Source organism: Diadema setosum, chromosome 9, assembly GCF_964275005.1.
Source record: "Diadema setosum chromosome 9, eeDiaSeto1, whole genome shotgun sequence".
NCBI lineage: Eukaryota > Metazoa > Echinodermata > Echinoidea > Diadematoida > Diadematidae > Diadema > Diadema setosum.
The window spans coordinates 38,860,547-38,881,369 of NC_092693.1; the positions used below are offsets into that span (position 1 = coordinate 38,860,547).

The 20,823-nt window shown below is 38.0% G+C and overlaps 1 protein-coding gene across 1 annotated transcript in view; it reads right to left on the minus strand.

Annotated features, from left to right (window-relative positions):
- The window catches only part of LOC140233386 (piezo-type mechanosensitive ion channel component 2-like), a 122,372-nt gene that overhangs the window by 61,822 nt on the left and 39,727 nt on the right, over positions 1 to 20,823 (minus strand). Inside the window, exons 9-19 of the mRNA XM_072313492.1 lie at positions 17,953 to 17,964; positions 15,552 to 15,776; positions 13,987 to 14,247; positions 13,268 to 13,406; positions 12,874 to 12,899; positions 6,954 to 6,976; positions 4,657 to 4,813; positions 3,804 to 3,952; positions 3,277 to 3,432; positions 1,549 to 1,676; positions 366 to 523 (exon numbers count right to left, since the gene is read on the minus strand). Coding sequence (XP_072169593.1) covers positions 366 to 523; positions 1,549 to 1,676; positions 3,277 to 3,432; positions 3,804 to 3,952; positions 4,657 to 4,813; positions 6,954 to 6,976; positions 12,874 to 12,899; positions 13,268 to 13,406; positions 13,987 to 14,247; positions 15,552 to 15,776; positions 17,953 to 17,964 — 1,434 coding nt within the window. The remainder of the gene's footprint in view (positions 1 to 365; positions 524 to 1,548; positions 1,677 to 3,276; positions 3,433 to 3,803; positions 3,953 to 4,656; positions 4,814 to 6,953; positions 6,977 to 12,873; positions 12,900 to 13,267; positions 13,407 to 13,986; positions 14,248 to 15,551; positions 15,777 to 17,952; positions 17,965 to 20,823) is intronic.

Genomic DNA, 20,823 nt, shown 5'->3' on the forward strand with positions numbered 1-20,823 from the left:
AATCAGCCTGGAAAGATAAATTTTGCATGTTTTTAATGTTGCAGACAGTTGCGACAATTCAAACAGCTCACCGTTGCCTCAGTGGCTACAAGTTTTGGCAGCACATACTACAACAGATAAAAATAAATACTACAATTAAAGATAACCGCTCTGCACTGCAACAGCAGATTCACTCACGCTACCTGACTAGCGAGAAAACTACAAATAATATACCAGTTACACCCCTACAATATACCTGCCATGAAATGAAAGATATGTAAAAATATTACACATAACAAGCAAAAACTTTGCAAACTTTATTTCCATCCAGCTTCATGTTGCCCGAAAATGCACAAATTTTCCATCTTTACAGTAGTGGATCTCACCTCCATCGTTATCACCAGGATGATGGCAAAGAAGACGATCTTCATCATGTGGATTTCCAGCAGTCGCCATAGAAACATCTCTACCGGTTCCACAAACTTGCTGAAGTAGCGATATGCCTTCACCACCTGCTGTTTGAACGTGGGTGTGGGTGTTGTACCTGATAATGTTAAATTTGAAGACAAAGTACAAATCCGTTTAATCAATACAACTTTGCAACATTACATGCTTACATCATTCACAAAGTCCTTGATGATATACTCATTGCCGTACGCTTCTTCAGTATGTTTCGAAAATCAATTAATTGTTCCGCCTTGGTGTAGTATTTAATGCCTGCTGAAAGTACATTTTATCACAAATCAGGAACGTTCACATGTACTTAACATGATCTTGAAACAGATGACTATAATATCCCCCGGGAAGACTGAAATATATAGGATTATTAATTGTATACCAAACAAGAATGACTTTCCTCTACACTGAAAAGAAGATATATAGTATTGCAGCTCTCTGCACGAAAGACGTTTTTGAGAGTCCACTGTAATTTGACACAAAGAAAAAACACCGGCAAACAAAGAGTATTGATACCTGCTTGTCATATGAGCTTAGGTCAGTGTGCCAACAAAATCTGTGTTTGATAACAACAGTGTACATGAAGAATATTTTACAGGCAGAATATTTTTAACTAACAAGCTGCTCAAAACTGCTTATCCAACAGTAGGGAGCCAGTGGAGTAAAATGGGGTCAAAAGGGGCCTGAGTAGAATCTTCGTCATATGCAAAATGACAAATATAAAGGGTTAACAGACACATATAAGGACTACAGATGACAAAACATGTGTTGCCAAAGAAGGACTAGGGCATAATATTTCACCCATCAGGAGATAATTTCATGGGTGGTTGAATATGCAATAGAGGACATGAATATTATACTGCTTGCAGGTATACATGTACACATAGTATTAAAGCTAGGCATCCATGTGCAGCTGCTGCTCACCCATGTTGCATGCAAAAGTACTCTCTCATACTTGAAACTCACTCTAAAGGAGAGTGACATTTTAGCAGGTTGTTACATTTTCAGTTTTTTTTTTTTATTCTACTTGGGAGAAAATCACAAAAACAAAACCATCCAGGAAATATTCAGAATTTTTGGTGTCTTGACTGCATTCTGACAAAATGTACTCACTGCTCCTGCCATGCTGGGAGGCTTCCTCATCAATGATCACCTTGGCAACCTCTCTGGACCCCGCCCCTTCCTCCTGCCCCTCCTCACCACCCGTCTCCTCTTCTTCCGTCTTGTCAAGATGACTGGCACTGGTAGATATCAAGATGGATGATAGGCATGAGAAAAAGTGAAGGAGAGATTTACCCATCTTTTCCAGCAACTTTGTGAATAATGTTTGACATTTTGTGGGGGCCGGGCGCCTTTGAATGTTCTTTGGTAAAACAGACAAATGGCTCTATATATATGCTGTTCGTTACCTTCATTATCATCATCATCATCATCAAAGATGCAAATAAAACGAAAAAAAAAAACTAAAACAAAAACTGAAATTGAGAGATAGACAGCAGACACAGGTCAGAAAACCACAGAGTAAGAGAGATGGTACATTCAAGATGGACAAGCTACTGTAACACAAAAATAAAAACGCATGGCTGGCGGAAGTAAGAAACATAAGAAAGAAAGAGAAATAGTAAATACAAGCTAGAGAAGCAAACTTTAAAAGAGGAGTAGAAACAGCAACAGACTAAGAGAAAGAGTAGGAGAGTCAAAGAGACAGACAGAGTGAAAAAGACACGAAAGTGATTAAAAAAAAAAAAAGAAGAAACAAAAACGGATTGGGAGGAAATCTTCCAAGATATATAAGACATGACAAAAATATAACCAGGTGAGGATAACCTGTGATGTGCAGATATTGGTTAAGATGATGCCTGAATATGAAAATATTACAATTCCTGTGTGGCCTAAAACTAGTTGGAATTGTATGATTGATAGGTGTTTTGGTAATGAAACTAATAGTGTTTCATCTTCCATTAATACTCCTAGTAAATACTGCCAGTACAGCTCCGTACTCCCACCTTCCTGAGTTAAGAATCCACCCTTCAAATTTTGAATCATTTTTTTTTTTTAAATTTGAATTGATTTCTCTTTATACGACTGCCAAGCAATCACTGAATGCTCAAAGAAAGCAACCAAGGCACTGACAGCTTTAGGTTCCCTCTGGAAGACTAGGCTACGAGGATAACGTACCATGCCTCGGAGAACAACTGGCTGAAGCAAGGACACTTGAACCAGAGATTTCATTATTGATGGTTCACTGAACCACCACATACCCACACCACAAAAACAAAAACTGACCAAACATGGTCAGAAACCCAGGTATTTAGCGGCGGCTGGAGTGAGAACAACCCGAGATCAGTGCACAATCAGCATATTTGTTTGACAAAATTACTGAATTTTCTTCCATAATTGTTTTTGAAATGACATGACACCATCAGGTATAGTCTGTCTTAGCATCTCTGATAGCCACAAGAAATGTTATTGATAAATTATGTAAAAGTATGGTAGACTGAGGATTCTGAACGCCCATGCCGTGATGTCTGTATCACCACGTAAATTGGTACACTGCATGCTTGTGCATACAGAGAATTCACACTCCAGTTCTGCACATGTACTCTACAGGCAAGCTGTTATGTTTTGTTTTGTTTTTTTCCACTGCAGTTATACTGGAAGTGATGTATATCGAACCTTGTATCCAACCATGAGAAAAGGAGAAGAAAAGGTGGATAAAACAGAGCTGGAAGGGGAGACACATCAAATAAATTCAGTAGATCTAGGTCATTGTTGTACAGACGGCTTCAAGGAAGACAGTGCTTGAGTGATGGGAGGATTTGAGGTAGAATCGTTTCTTACCGGTATCCCTCATTGGAGATCTTACTGATCTCGAGGAAGTGATTGTGGAAGTAGGAGAGCTGGATCATGACCAGGATGATGAAGGCTGTCGGGATGAGAAGGACCAGAAGGAGTTCGGACACATCGTTATATTGCTGCAACCCCAGGATCTTTAGTCTGAGGAAGAAACAAAGGGAACATTAAATCACAGCCAAAAAACAGCAAGGCTACAGTCCCAGGATCTTTGATCTAAAAAGCAAAACAAAACAAAACAAAAACCCTACCTTAACACTAAATCACTACAAAAACAGTAAAACAGCAAGGAAACTTTATCATTCTGAGATTGCAATGTTCTTCATTTGATGTTTCACCTAGACTGAATTAATGACAGAGCATCTACTAGACTAATAAACCCGAACAATATATTCACCATGTACTTGTCTTCTAGGTAGATAAAAGACATGCATTCCTCTCAAAAATAAAGACAGTGACAAGAACATGAACAAGGAGCCCCAAATCCACATTTTCCGAATTCCTTCTGCACTCACTCTTCTGCTGTAAGGGGCGTGCCATCACTCCACTGCCTACGGATGTCCTCAAACTGATAGGTGTAGATCATGCAGAGAACTGCGATGGAGTAGAGAACCACGAACCAGCCGAAGACCCTCAAGATGAAGCGGAACACGGTGAATGAAATCTGTCACATGATCAGCAAAATTATGTTTTATTAGAGATATAACCAAACTCCCATGCAGTCCTTGACTCCCAACATATTTGTAGAAAGTGATCAATTTTGGGTAGACCAACAAATTGCTTCACTAGTCAGTGACCATTCGATGACAATGGCATAACTCGACATAAATCTGTAGGAAGTGAAAGTTGACAGGAACTTAGTCCAGGATTGGTCACAGGAATCTTTGGTAGGTTTGACTTGGAGATGATGTGTGCAAACCTTGACTGAAAATTTCTTGTCCACTTCTATAAAGCTGCAAAATTATATAATTATATGACGTCAAGGGGGTTACAAAATGAAATAAGCAATGAGTGCTTTTAGTAATAGAATGTATTTATAATATGACTGTAAAAAAAGAAGACGGGCATTTTTTAAACAGTTTGTAAGAATTATTTCATCTTTTTGCAAGGGTATAAAGTATCTACTCACCAGGGTTGTGAATACCGTCCACTCTGCTTACACAGAGAAACAGGATTATTTCTTCTTATTAGATCGTAAAGTTTCATGTTCTCTCAAGTTCTCCCATGTTATTGAAATTGATTTCAGCAGGTTGAAAAATGATCTGCCGTTAGGATATTGTCAAATACTTCATCTGTTTCTCCATTGACCAATATCTTTTACACCAAACTTGTAGCAAAGAAGAAGAAGATTTTTTTTTTCCCACTTACCACAAAGATGTTGAGGATAAGCAGAAAGAGGAGCATATAGACGACCTTGAAGATGTCGACCGTCCCCTGGAGACTGATGATGAGGAACATGAGGCCACAGAGGAGGATCCAGTACTTACTCAGGATACCTTGAAGCTTGCTGCCCATGAACGTCATGGTAACGCTGTGGCTCCGAGGGGGCGGATTCCTCCCGTTCTGCTCAAAAGCTGCACGGATGTAACGGTAGATGGAACATCATAAAATCTTGACTTATTATTCATCATATGTACTGAAATTGAAATTTCCAATAATATACGCTTCAATAGCCCCCCCCCCCCACATTAATCATAAATTGTTGAGGTACAGTTAGTCATGCTTTCATGTCTTTTTAGATGATTACGCAGCCATAAATCTCTGTAAACTGGTAACAAGCACAATATGAACTCATCCTTCTCTCTCTAAAACTAACAAGTGTATTTTTGCTGAGAATGCAGAGCTGCTGAACCAATGAAAGATTTATCAATATTATCTCATATCATTTCAACACAGCAAAAATTTTCCTTACCTTTCAAAAGTTGCAAATGAAACTGATGTAAAATTAGTACATGATCATAAATCAAGATGCAATGATATCCAGCACTGCTAATTTGAGAGAGAAGTATAGTTCCAAGCACAATTTTGATGATATTCTTCCAAGCATGCGATACTAGCAAGAATTGAAAGTTGTGAGAGCCAAACTTTGCGATGAATTGCTTTAAGATAAAACATGATTCTTAGGAGGGTTCAAACTTCATCTTCAGAGATCTTAAAAGATTACACAGCAACTGTGATCAGATATTGCAATACTGTCGGCATACTTTTTTTTTAGCTAATATTATGTATTTTTGCTACTATCAAACTGAAATCTTGTCATCACAGCATTATTTCACACGTTTCTCATGCATCTGAGTCTATTTTTAGAGCAAATATTAACAGTTTCTGCAGGCATATGGAAATTATGTTTTACCTTTAAATCCCAGGAAGCATAGTGGACTGAGCAGAGTAACAGTGCCCTAACTAGCAATGACTCAGAAGTTACATTCAACATTTCGGACCACAGAAACAATGACTTCATTATTCACTGGCATTATTACACACACAAATACCCATATGAATTAAACAGGCAAAGAAAAGCAAGGGGAATGAATATTTGTGAATAAACAGCAAAATACAACACACAATGAAAAACAGAAACATTCTAGCATTCTTACCAAGCTTTACAAATGGTGAACAAGCATCTTACATTTTTTGTTATAAGTTTTTAAATGGAATCTCTTTTCTCAAGATATCAAATATTATTCTGCATGACCATTTTTGGATGTTGTTTTTGTTTCAATCAATGCATTAATTGAAGAAAATCACATACACTTAAGCAACCAATGCGATGAATTTGTTACATGTATGACAGATGGGGCATCAGCACCATTCCTACACGACCCACTGGGGGCGATGGATGGTATACCAGGGCTGCACACTGGCGCTGGTCCGACGGTCAAAGACCGGTAAAAGTCACTGTCGGACCGGTAACTTTTCAGGAAATCCACAAGTTACCAGTCCGACATGACCAGTAAAAAAAAAGCATTGGTGGGGTCAGTAGAAAGAATAAGAGCAGCCCGATCAGGGAGAAACAGAATGCAAGATATCGCACTGTTCAACAAGTTTTACGCAAGTTTTCGTTTATGTCTACTGGTGCACTTTGTACAGTAAACATACATTAGTTTTGAGCACTGGCAGTCGACTAGTTATTCCCGCTCGCTTGCGCATTTGGCGCTGTTCACGCACTGCCATGCAATGCAATACATGCAAAGCATGTACAGTGTAACTGCTTTTCGTTTGCTTGCGATCGGCGGTCATGCCAGACAGGAAGCATTGATAGAAGTGCACGCATTTCTGGGTCATTTTACTCATGATTTTTTAACGCAAGATCGATCCGATCCCGGCTTCGCAGCAGCGTGACAGTTATGTAAGAACTAATTTACTTGTGTCGATTTTTAGAAAAAGTAAAAACACCTTCGATATTCAGCGATACAGTAAATGAATCTGATTGCTTTCATTTTCATTTTACACAGTCATTTCACAAATGAATATATTCATTCGCTCAGAATGGTCTCATAATGAAGATAGGCGCAATAAGGATCACGATATCGGCTCTTCCGTGTACTTTTTAAGAACGCATGCACAAAATGTGAAGAGATAATACTAAGGAGAAAAAAAAGATCATGAAATCATGGCAGTCCCGCTGACATATTTGAGGTAGAAATCGTCCCAAAAAGGATCATGAATTCGACCGGCCTCGTTGTATCTTTCAAAAGCTTTATATGTACGAAACGCGAAGAGATTATAGAGGAGAAAATAAATAAAGGACACATTTTGGTGAGTGCATCATAAAAGATTACAGCCGAATAACAATTCATGAAATCAACGCAATCCCGTTGAAATTTGAGGAAATAATAGGCGCAAAAAGGATCTTGAATTCAGTCCTGCATGCCGTGTTGGTTTTCAAAAACGCATGCACAAATGCGACGAGATTATCGGGAGAAAAATAAAAACACATTTTACCCTTCTGGTGCGTGCATCATAAAAGATTATATATCTGAAGTAATTCATGAAATCGCCACAATCGCGCTGATATTTGAGGTAGAAATAGGCGCAAAAAGGATCGTGAAATCGGCCGTATCGTACACGCATGTACGCAATGAGAAGAGATTATTGGGTGAAAAATACAGGACACATTTTCAACCCCTTTTGGCCCATACATCATAAAGATTAGAGCCGAATAATAATTCATAAAATCATCGCAATCCCGTTGTAAGTTTGAGGAAACGATAGGCGCAAAAGAATCATGATTTTTGGCCCTGTCGTGTACCTTTTAAGAACGCATGTACGAAATGCGAAGAGTTTATCGGGGAAAAATAAAGGACACATTTCCAACCCCTTTTGGCGCGTGTATCATAAAAGATTGCATCCGAAGTCATACATGAAATCATCGCAATCCTGCTGATATTTGAGGTAGAAATAGACGCAAAAAGGATCATGAATTCGGCCGTGTCGTATACCTTTCAAGAACGCATGTACGGAATGCAAAGAGATTATGGGGAGAAAAATAAAGAACGCATTTTCAACCATTCTAGCTGGTGCGTGCATCACAAAAGATTACATCTGAAGTAATTCATGAAATTGCCACAATTCGCCTGATATTTAATGTAGAAATAGGCGATAAAAGGATCGTGAATTCACCCGTATCGTATACGCATGTACGCAATGCGAAAAAATGATTGTGGGAAAAATACAGGACACATTTTCAATCCTTTTTGGCCCGTGCATCATAAAGATTACAGCCGAATCATAATTCATAAAATCATCGCAATCCTGTTGAAGTTTGAGGAAACAATAGGCGCAAAAAGAATCATGATTCTTAGCCGTGTCGTATATCTTTTAAGCACGCATTTACGAAATGCGAAAAGTTTATCCGGGAAAAATAAAGGACACATTTTCAACCCATTTAGGCGCGTTATCATAAAAGATTACAGCTGAAGTTATTCACAAAATCATCGCAATCCCGCTGATATTTTAGGAAGAAATAGGCGCAAAAAGGATCGTGAATTCGGCCATGTCGTATACCTTTCAAGAACGCATGTACGGAATGCGAAGAGATTATGAGGAGAAAAATAAAGAACGCATTTTCAACCACTCTCGCCGGTGCGTGCATCACAAAAAATTACATCCGAAGTAATTCATGAAATCGCCACAATTCCGCTGATATTTGAGGTAGAAATAGGCGCATAAAAAGTATCATGAATTCGGCCATGTGGTGCATCTTTTTAAAAACGCACTTACGAAATTCGAAGAGTTTATCGGGAAAAATAAAGGACACATTTTCAACCTCTTTTCGCGCTTGCATCATAAAAGATTACAGCCGAAGTAATGTATGAAATCGTCACAATCCCGCTGATTTATTTTGAGGTAGAAATAGGCGCAAAAAGTATCATGAATTCGGCCATGTGGTGCATCCTTTTTTAAGAACGCACTTACGAAATTCGAAGAGTTTATCGGGAAAAATAAAGGACACATTTTCAGCCTCTTTTGGCGCTTGCATCAGAAAATATTACAGCCGAAGTAATTTATCAAATCGTCACAATCCCGCTAATATTTGAGGTGGAAATGGGCGCAAAAAGGATTGCGAATTCGGCCCTGCATGTCGTGTACCTTTCAAGAACGCATGCACAAATGCGAATAGATTATCGGGAGAAAAATAAAGAACCCCTTGTAGCGCGTGCATCAGAAAATATCGCAGCTAAAATAATTCATTAAATCGTCGCAATCCAACTGACCACCAAGAGCACGTTACGCAGCAAGTTCGTGCGCCGATAGTCACAAACGCATTTGATATAATCTGATTTTGTTCATTATCATTTTACACTGTAATTCACAAACAAACATTTTATTCTTTCCTATCTTTTTTTTTTATTTCTTGTGCATAAATAATGCAAGTTTAAAAAAAAAACAATCTGTAAAATGTACATGGGTAAGGGGGACGTCCATAAAAAGACAAGAAACTAGAAATGTCGCTACGGCGACTGGTGTATGCCTCCGCCATAATACATGGTTCTCCTAATAGGTCTATAGTACAATGTCTTGACAATGCGTGATGACAGTTTCACACAATTGGCAAAATATTAAAATGACAGGTTTGCCACAAATGTGCTGAATGCTCACTTTCCTAGAACTAGGTTCAATTGGATGAATGATTAAAACGTCAGAGTGCAGATATTTGGGGGAACTGATGATTTTCACTTGACTTTTGACCCTTTTACAAGTTTATGCATTGAGTAATTTTCAAGGTATTGAGAAAAAGTATAATTTCAGTATCAAATGGTAAAATAGTATTATCGAAACCTGGCCTTTGACCTTTGACCCCACAGTTCCAAAGAGAATCACTGTTAGGTAGAACATGCATAAATATGTAAGTTTCATGACAATACCTTGAGTTATTTTTGAGATATGGAGGAAAAAGTGCAATTTAGCACTTTCACTTGACCTTTGACCTTTTGGCCAGAAACTTCCCACAGAATATATATCAGGTAATACATGCATACATCAAGTTAAAAAAAAAAAAAAAAACCTTCACGCATTGCATAACCATAAGGAAAGTAGTGATATTTTGAGGAGTTGACCTTGACCTTTGACCCCCTGACCTTTGAACCATGACCCCCAACTTCCCTAGATAATCACTGCCCATCGGTACAAGCATATATACTAAGTTCCATGAAGATACCTTGAACCATTTGCGAGATATGGAGAAAAACATGAAATTTCAATTTTTTTTCACAAAATAACCTGTGACCTTTGACCTTTGACCCTGTGACCCTAAAATCCACACAAAGTATCATCCCCCAGGGATATACCCTCATACCAAGTTTGATGCAAAACCACCACACGGTTCTTGAGATATCGACAAAAACAAAACGGGACGGACGGACGTACGGACGTACGGACGTACGGACGTACGGACGGACGGACGACCCGAAAACATAATGCCTCCGGCCACTTTGTTGGCGGAGGCATAAAAAAGTTTGCGAGTCATTTAATGTTTTTTTAGGTTGTCATTGTTGACCGGTAAATTTTCTGTTCGGACCGGTAAAAAATGGTAAAACGGGGCATTTACCGGTCCGACAGAGACAGGTTGGACCGGCAGAAAAAATGGGTTAGTGTGCAGCCCTGGGTATACAGTGAGAGGTGAGTGACAAAGCTCCTTCTGACATGGATAAGTTTGATACAATTGACCCTTTGTGTGCCTCAGGTGTCGACTGACACAAAAAACCCTGCAGCGTGTCCAGAGTCCCTGGCACATAAAGGGTTAACACTGATCAACTCAAGACGCATCCCGCAAGCAAGCATTGACTTTGATATGAGACATTCAGGGAAAGAAATATCAAGGGGAAAACCCACCAAAGAGATTTAGTTCATCCTCTTCTCCTGAATTTGATGGAAATTGGGGAAAATCCACATCATATGAGTAAAAGTAAACATATGGCTCTGTCCCTTGTGTCATGGAACCACTACACTGCTGTACCAGGGCCAGTGAATTCCTCACTCATACTGTTCCTTGACTTTACAGACCTGTTTGGTTTGGGTGCTTTTTTTTATGCTAATGCCTATTGCAACCATGACTGGGGTGTTTCACGTATGCCCAACAATAGTTGATTTATGCACTGACAGGGCAATGCACCTGACTTATTGCACAACCAACTGAATCATCTTTTCGCCTTATTTAGGAAGCACCCCAGTTGTGGCCCACATGAAGTTATAGTGTTTTACAACCAAATAGGTCTATAGCTGCTGACTCTTTTTATGCTACAGGTTTGCATTCAAGCAAGTCTTTTACAAACTTTGCTCTGCTCATCCTTCAAAGAAATTTTCTGCCATCTCCAATAATGTTATGTATTAACCCGTTGAAGACAAGTCCCAAGTATACTCTGGCAGGTGTCTATGGGAAATGTGTGTTCTGGCAAAATCAAATCATCCTTAAAGGGTTAATTTCAGGGTAAAACCTCACCTGAAGTTCTCTTCGACAAAGATTTGTGAACTACAACACTACTAGCAGTTCCTCAGTGTGGATCGATAAATGAAATGGAAACATAGTACTCATGGCTTCACAATGCTCTCACACATAGAATTTGTACCTCAATCCTCAACATATAACTTTCAATAATCTTGTAGTTCTCTTGCTTAGGTAGGACCTACTGTCACACATGCTTAGTAAAGAATTTGAACTCATCAACTATGAACCCAAATACAGAGCTATTCTTGATCCTTTGTCTCTTCTGTAAAGCTTTTTTTCAGCTGACAAATCGATGCAAACTGATAGGGAAAAAAAAAACACCATGCCCTATTTTGATTGACTACAAAGTCAGGAACACAATCAGGAAAATTACAACTATCAAAAAAAAAAAAAAGAAATCAAGGATAATTGACAATCAGGAGAATATGTAAATCTGCAAGAATATATTGCGTTGTCAACATTTGTATGTGTACTAATCCTTCTCTGTATGGACCCACCTAGAACTGTCATCAAAATCCTCAATTCGTAGTCTCATAGTCATTAGTAAATTCTGATTAAAAAGCATGTTTACTCATTCTCAACTGAAAACATTTTAGTTGGTCAAATGCTCTCAAATTTAGACCAGCTAGATACACAAACCGAGCAATTTTACCCTTTGATATTGAAATAGATCAGTAAGGCAAGAGGTCATCATGAAATATGAAATCTACAATAACAACACACAAACTAAACACTGATTGCTCTTTGTTTACGATACACCTTGATATATGGAGTGACTTGTGAGGAAATCAGGGAATTCACTCTTAATTCAAACCCAGTCTGCAAGGGGAGACTAACTGAACACTTCATACAGCTGTACATCACATTGCTATTTCAAAGATGGCCATACAAAATTTAATACATTGACCACTGCTTTACAATGTCAAGCTACTTAAGCATGAAAGCAGAGCATAAGAACATGAGATGAAAAGAAATGGAGGATAGAGAGATAGACAGACAGATAAAAACAGACAGAGACAGACAGGCAGATAAACACACACAGACAGAGGCAGACTGACAGTTTGACAGACAGGCAGATAGACAAATAGACAAATAGACAGACAGAACAGACAGACAGATGGACAGACAGACAGATAGACAGATGGACAGACGGACAGACATACAAACAGACAGACAGACAGATAGATAAACAGACAGGCAGACAGTGAAAGACAAACCAGTGAAGGACATGCATATTCCAGAAAAGAGAAATGGAAGCTATAGAGTAGCAGAATGTATCACATCTTGAAGCCAGCAATGGGTCTACTCTAGTATAAGAAATTAATCTGGCAAATCTAAAATGTTTTCAACAAATCGATCTGGAATACCTGCTTTCTTACTGCAACAATATTCATACTGTAATACTTTTGATATCAAATCAAATATTTCACAGCACTAGCATGTTGCACAGACAAGTATTTCACACTGAAGACCCAGTAGCATGGGGCTACCATGGAGTGGGAAGGCTGGCCTGGCTTGAATATATTTAACTCTTTACATGCCACAATATTTTCCTATCCATAGATACACTGTATGTGTGGGAAACGTGTGCACATTTGACCCATTGGCACAGAGAGTGCTAAGAATTCCATTGACACATTGTGTCCTGCTTTACCACTGATCTCTATGTAAGTACACACAAAGCCAAAGAATCTCTACCGGAGTAGACTGTTACTTATAAGTGCATGCTTTGATGCACATATGTGCTGATCTACGGCTGACATGTGCTATTCATGGTTTTCAAATATACCCTGGTGGGCAGCGAATAAAAATCAATTCAATCAAAACACCCATGCTACCAGGTCTTTGCGAGAGCTAACTAAACAATGATTAGTCATCCTCAACAAACTATGAATCTGCTTTCAGGCTAACCCAAAGACTGCCACTGCAATCCACATATGAATGAAAATCTGCACAAGGACACAGATGATGAGTTACACCCACAGAGACGGGAATAAGTGACAGAGGGAGGGAGGTATAGCCTCTACTCACCAGCCACTTCATCCTTGGGGCCAGAGAAGATGACCCCAAATGGCTGCAGGACGATTCCCTCATCCACGTTGTGCTTACGCAGTCGCTTCTCTCGCATAAACTGGCGCAATGTGAGCCAGAACATGACGGTAAAGGCCAACTGCAAGAAAAGGGCAAAATAGTGAATCCAAATAATTTGAAAAGCACAGGTTGTAAAACTGTATATACCGGTACTCTAAAACTCATTGTTGCTAGCTAATTACAAGACTACAGTAATTTGATGTGAAAGACACAACAAATGCTCTTTAATTTCATATAAAGAATTGAAATTTAGTGATGATTTAATGTACATATCATGAAGTGATGACATCATCACCTCCTAATTTGCATAGATGCATAATATGTAGCTGCAGCATGAGGTGGCCCACCTTGGGACAATTCCCGACATGGTTCAATCACCTCTCAAGGCAAATTCTGGCATGTTTTGGAAACTAAGGCTGAGTGCACCCTTTGATGGAATGAGCAAAGAAGTCGCATCCAGGCAATTACCCCACGGCTAAATACTGGTTAGTGGTAAGGTTAGAGTACAGATTAGGGTTAGGTTTAGGTTCAGGAATTTAGGTTAGGGTTAGGATTAGGTTCCGGATTAGGATTAGGATTAGGGCAAGGTGAAGGGTCCGGGGTAATTGCCCAGGGGGTAATTGCCCTGGACTCAGCAGGACCAGCTGATGAAAACTCACCTGTGCCAGGAGTGGGATGAAGGGGTTTTCATACTGGATGAGTCCAACCTCCCTCAGGTTGACCCCGCCAGCTTCCTCCGGTAGGTTGGTGTTCATGTTGTAGACGAATGTGCCGATGATGATGAGCTCGGCGTAGATCACCAGGAGGGGTGAGGTGTAGAGGCAGCGGCTGCGGGTGGAGCTGATGGGAATGATCCAAATCAGGATGGCCCAGAGGAGAAGCACGAAAGTGAGCCAGCTGAGGTAGACGATGCTCCACGCCTGGAGATGGGGGAGGAAAGTTTGGTTTTGGGGAGGGTCAAAGAAGAGACCACGCACAGGAGCAGTTCTGTGATGATATAACCCCACTGCCTTGGGGGAGTGAAGTATGCATAACTGGTAGGTATGACACATACCTTGATGAACAATGATTAATTTTCTTGTTTAAATCAGGCATCTAAAGATGAGCAAGAAGAAAATCGAAAATTGCTTTTCCTGTAGAGGTAAGCCAAGCGAGTATCCGGGTGCTATTGTGTGTACATGCATGTTTGAGTGAGTTTTGGGGTGTACATAAAATTAAGTCAACATAGACCAAGCACTCAAATTTATAAGTTACATCAAAGGAAGTTAAAGCCCCCCCCCCCTCTTTAAAAAAAACAACCAAAAACCCAACAACAACACACAAAGTGTATCCATGATTCAAACCAAGCCTTTCATCAACCTTATAAACTGGTCTATTTTTGAGTTTTTCTTAATTTCAAGTAATTTTGAAGTAATTAAACCATTACATTTTGTACCTTTACTTTTTTAAAAATCAAACTTTTAATTGACCTTTATATACTAATACCGGGTCATTACATTTTCCCCCATGGCTATCTTCATCAAAGTCAAACTCTCTAACCATGTATTACAAATAGAGATATTCATGGCATGCTGTTCTACTTACGGAGTGAGATTGCATTTGGAGGTTTTATAGGAATTGACAGGGGCACTAAATGAAGTGGCATCTAATGGAAGGAGCCACTTAAGGGGGAAGCTACAACAGAGGACACTAAAAGAGGTGGCCACTAACAACAGGGGCAACAAGGGCCACTGAAGGGGGTGACAACTAGTGACGCATGGCTGCTTAAAGGTCTTATTTACCTTTGGGAGCAGTGATTAAAAAAAAAAATGTTCAAGATCTCACATTTGATGCATATGTATAAGTCTGTTGTATCACAAAACATCCTACTATATGAAATTTTCTCCATAAAGCCTGAAATATAAGGAAATATCAGGATTTTTCTCAATAAACCATAACTGTAGACAGTTTAGTGTAGAAACATTTTTACTATAACTATTGTTCACATTTTGTGTATTTAACAATACTTAACATCGATTATACAGATTCAAATTTTTACAGTAATTGTTTCTATCCCTCACTCACATTTTATAACTATTTAAAAGCACTAATGCTGGGTTTTTGTTTCATATGCATGTGGTAAATTATGCCTATAAAGCAGGCAGTCACTGCAGTGAGATAAACACTGCGACAAGTTTGACGGGATGACAATCTTTTGTTTTGTGATGAGAGTATTTAAAGATACCATCATTAGGATGAGACCAGCGATGTAGCTCTGTTTGGTGAGGAAGATAATAAACGTGGTGAAGGGGCTCATCTTGACACCCTCTCTGTGCCCCTCCTCGTCCCCACTGGTCAAGGCCGACTCCCCTCCATCTGTGGTGGTCAGCGGGGCAGACTCCTTAGGCTGCTGCTCTTGGGAGGGGTCGTCCATTGTGTGGTAAGATGGACCGGCCTCGGACACAAGACGCTGTGGGGGAAAGGAAACAAACTTAGTTTCAACCTCTCTCGACTCACAATTTGTCCATAAATACACTATCTGGTTTGCTGCTCTTCTAATAAACTCTACAAATATAACAAGAAGCCATTTCAAGATTCAGACATAGCTGCACAGAGATGATAACCCCACAAAGAGATCATACACTGCGACACGGCAAATAAACAAACAAATAAATACACAAATAATCAAAATTGCTGAAAACAATGCAATATAATATTCAGGTCATGCTGTTCCAATCCTGAAGAATGATATTCAAAAATTTGGTTCAGTCATGCTGAGGGAATATAAGAGAAAACAAACACAAAATGCAATTACTGATCTTTTCAACAACAACAAAAAAAAAGCAAGCAGATCAAATCACAATGCTTCACGCAGAGAAAAAGAGCAGTTCAAGGAATAGAAAGCGACAAATAATGCATTGTACAATTCAAATATTGTTAGTTGTTGAAGACTTTGTAAAAAAATAAACTGGCAAATTTGAGGATAAATAAGAGCACATAATTATGCAAACACAAAATAAATTAGCGAAGATAAAAGAGAACAATCAGACACAAAAACACTGAATATATAAGATAGAAAGAGTAACTATTGACTATTTCATTGTCACAACAAATCAGCAATGAAGAATCTGCTATTTTCCCTAATTCAAGTACATACAAACTTTGCCCAAAGATCAGGATTTCTGACATTGGGGTAAATAAAAGCAAAATAGCAGTCTAGACCAAGCAGAGTAAAATGAGCTAACAATTACAAAATAAAAGCAGAGTAAAAAGTGTTGGAATAAGCATGAGATAGAGAAGCAGGTTTGAAGCAAACCCCTTCATAACAAAAGACAGACACATGCAATCAAATTATGTTGCAGTGACATATATTTCAAAAAGGAATGGAAAGTTAATAGCAAAAGTTTAGGAAGCATCCTCATTTTTTGTGTTATTCATACAAACATGACACATCAGAAAAACAGAATCTTCTATAAACAATTAAGATTACACATCAAGCACTCAAAGGCAACTTCGAAATGACAGTGGATCTAGGGGAAAATATGGGAGAGTGTTAATTGTAAATAGTGCAACAAAAAGAAAGAAAGTTTGTTTTGTCTTTTCATCTGCAAGTTAGCGTTGGTCAGCTGAATATTCTCAATGCATCATGACGACACAGCTTATGCGATGCCAAAACTCTTACCACGCCATTATTCTTTTTCATACTCTTTAAATATGTGTACAAATTTCTGAAGGATGCAGTTTTGTCTACAAAATGATCTTTGGAACCTGAATTACTGCAATATTTTCCATCATTGTTCGTGAAAGGGTGAGGGTGAAGGGTGACAGCTCCTATGATGCCAACAAATATGACCTGAAACCTGATAAATTTTATATGGCTGTATCTTCCTTTTTTTTTTTTATCATGGCTCATGGGAGTTTTGTGTATGAAGAATTAGAATGGGATTTATGGAAAGAACAAAATTCTGTTGTAAAGTCTAGATAACTTGCCCATAAATACTAACAATAATCATAATAATAATAAATTCTCACGTAAAGAAAAAGAAGAGCTGGACTTTAAATTAAGTTGTGAACATATGAAGGTCAATTTTACTGATCTGTGATGGAAAAAACGGAGATGAAATGATAGTAATTGGCAAAAACAAGGCAGAAAAGTGTGATTTGAAGCTTTATTATGAAAGGCAAAAGTGGAGAATCAATATATGGGTATGTATACAACTGAACTCCTGCCTGTGGAAATGAAGAAACTGCAAGTCATATCGTTGCAACACTGAATGACTTTTATACAATCAAGTGCCAAGTCACAAATAATGCAACCCATACATGTGAAGCATGACTTTGTATGTCAACACAAAACTCCTGTCTCGAGGAGACTACAAATGAGAAGAAGTTCATGAAGTTAACAAACTCAAATAGTGCAGTAACTTTTATGGACAGTGAAAAAGCAAACATGGTACAAGTAATAGCTCCTGGAAGAAAAGAACAACCATGTATTTTCAGACGATGTATGCTGCTGAAATCAAAGTAAAAGCACGACATACAAAGATTTCATGCAGAAAATGTGATGGCAGCATGACCAATAGGCATATGGTTTGTGGGATGGGAGGGTGAAGGCAAAAATAGTAGTCACACGTAGTCACACGCACCTGCTCTGTCTTCTGTGAAATTTATGAACGGCAACATGGAATTATGGGAAGGAAAGAAAAAATGAGGAGAGGACAGACGAAAGAAACGGTAGAATCTTGTGGGCTTGGACCTTGTGATGAGGTTAGGTATACCAACTATATTGTACTGATTTAAAACTTGTTGACTTATTGATTTAGAATTTTTAAGCATATTATAAGATCTCATACTGAACAATAAGTACATTGACACCAAATGTAAACATGTGAAGACATTGCTATGTGCTTTTTTTATGAGGGAAGGGGTAAATACAGTATGTAAAAAATGGCTATATGTCAGAAGAAAGCTCACTCAATATTGGTGTAGAGTTAATAAAACAATCACTGACCCTTTGCAACAGACAAGTTAATGATTCAATGTGTTTTGGGTTTTTTGGTCCGAGTGAGACTGAGCGTTCATATCACTATAAAGCGTTTCAAAGTTTGCCAAAAGGAGCATTGTGACTACATCAAATTTATTCTCTTCTGAATAGTTCCTTTCAAATTTTACTCTTCCTAATTTAATTTATTAAATGACTCATGGTTAATCAGCATAAGACCATCACCTGTTCATATTTTGCTTTCTCTATGCACAAACACAATTATGGCTACTTTCACCACTGACAAAAGTCTCTATTGTGACGATTTAGCACTATAAGAGTATTTTGAAAAAAATAAATAAAAATTCATATATGGCTCATGCATGATTTGAGGAAAGCATTCTTGAAATTTCAGCATTTTGTCTTCAATTTAACAGTGATGTGAAAAACCCCTATCTATAAATGTGAAGGTAACATTTCTAAAACAACAAAATTTCAAAATGGTCTGATAAGGACTTATCCTATGCAAGTAAAGGCAAAGTTTCTCAAATGACCAAATTCCAAAATATAAGTGCTGAGGGAAAAAAAGACAAATAAGTATCTTGCATAAAAAAAAAAAACAGCTTTACAATCATTACATAATCCCATCATTTCATAACCATGTTTGTCACCTTGTAAACAAAAATATTCACATTTTCTGAGGTGTCATAAACTTGTAACCAGTCTCCAAAATCTAAAACTTAAATAAAGATTTTTGATGGACATGTACCATCAGTCTAATTTACAAATTTTGATATTTCTGTGGTGGTTTTAACCAAACATACTTACACATTACCATATTTCTAATCTATACAAAATCAGAGTTCTTGAGATGATTTGGTTCATATGAGAGGTTGGTGTGTGTATTATGATCATTGACTTCAAACAAGCTCATAACATAGGCCTAAAAGTCAACTTCCAATTTCACATCTAGTATCAAACTTTCAAAATTGAAAATACAGGGCCTAGAGTCAATATTCAAAACACATTTACCATCCTGAACCAAAACTTTGTGTTTTCTCTTCTTTTTTCTTAATTTGTTCTCAGAACAACTGATATGCTGAGAAACACAACCATAAACTGTACTGTATTATCTCTAAATTACAGTGAACCACTGGGTATATAGCTAAACATTGATATTAAATTATTCTTTTGACTAAAAGACAAAAGAGCATAATTAACTTTCACTATGGGAATAAAGATAATGGACGCCTTTAGAATATGCAGCATCACCCACTTTCATTTACACCTGTAGTCTATAACATGTGCATTTCATGAAACTCTAACACCAATAATATACAGATGGGAGTGCCTTTAGATTAAATGCATAGTATAAGCACAGGTTGTTTTTCATCGCTTGAACACCCAAATCTCTGATTATACAGGAAATGTCTACACTTGTGAACTAATCTACCTAATTCTGGCTGGATTTAAATGAATCGCTGAATTCTGATGTGACAAGCAGCTACATATCATTAGAGGGAAAGGGATTTGCTGAATATATATAAGCAGGTAAAGTGCCGGGATATGATATCAATGTGGTGGCATAAATAAATCATAATTTTGTTTGTGAAGCTTGTCATGCCTGTAAATAGAGATGGATACTTTGATAAATATCTAAACCAAAGCCCATGTACCATCTGGGGAAAGTACACACACAAAAAAGTACAGTTGTGGGAGAGGGGGTTCCCATGGTCAAATGCAACCAAGTATCTTGTAAAATTAACATGGTCTTGAGGCATTTTAAATACTGAAGTTTCATGGATATTTGTTGCCGAGATTATTGTTCATGATGACAAATAATGGTTATCACTCAGTCCTTGTTCATGATCCTTCTTTTTTTTTTAATGTGATACACTGTCTGCAACAGTTCTCTGCTGTTATTCTTTATACTGTCTATACGTTCAAATACTGCTCTGTTTTCAAAACTGCTCTGAGGATACCTTACCTGACTCCTATCATATCTACAACACATGTAATCAGAGGAGGTATATATGATAAATGCAAAGGAAGGTGAAGCAAGCAATGTACCCAACCAGTCTAAATCTCTATGAAAAGCCGACTACTACAGATGCTTACATAACGAAACTCTCCACACATCTTATCTGTGGAATTAATCTTTTGTCCTCATACACGCATGACTGATTAGACCATATGTATGATTATCTGAAAAATGTGCAAACTTAATCTATAAAGCATAAGTGTAATTTGATAGAAATGAGTGGTATCTACTCCTACTTTTGAAAGCATTATTTACATGATTAGATAGATCCATCAAGAAATTTCTCTCTGTTGGGCATAATGATTCAGTCTTATTACGCAATGTTCTCTTAAACTGGTAGTTATCTTGTGATATGTTAAAGATGCATTTCATTTAATCAAATGTCTATCATACAATGCAAGCATCAACAAGGTTCAACAGATTTCTGTTCTCTTATCATTTTGAGTTCAAGCCTAGCCCCATGCACAGTATATGTGTCGAGTAAAATTGTAAATT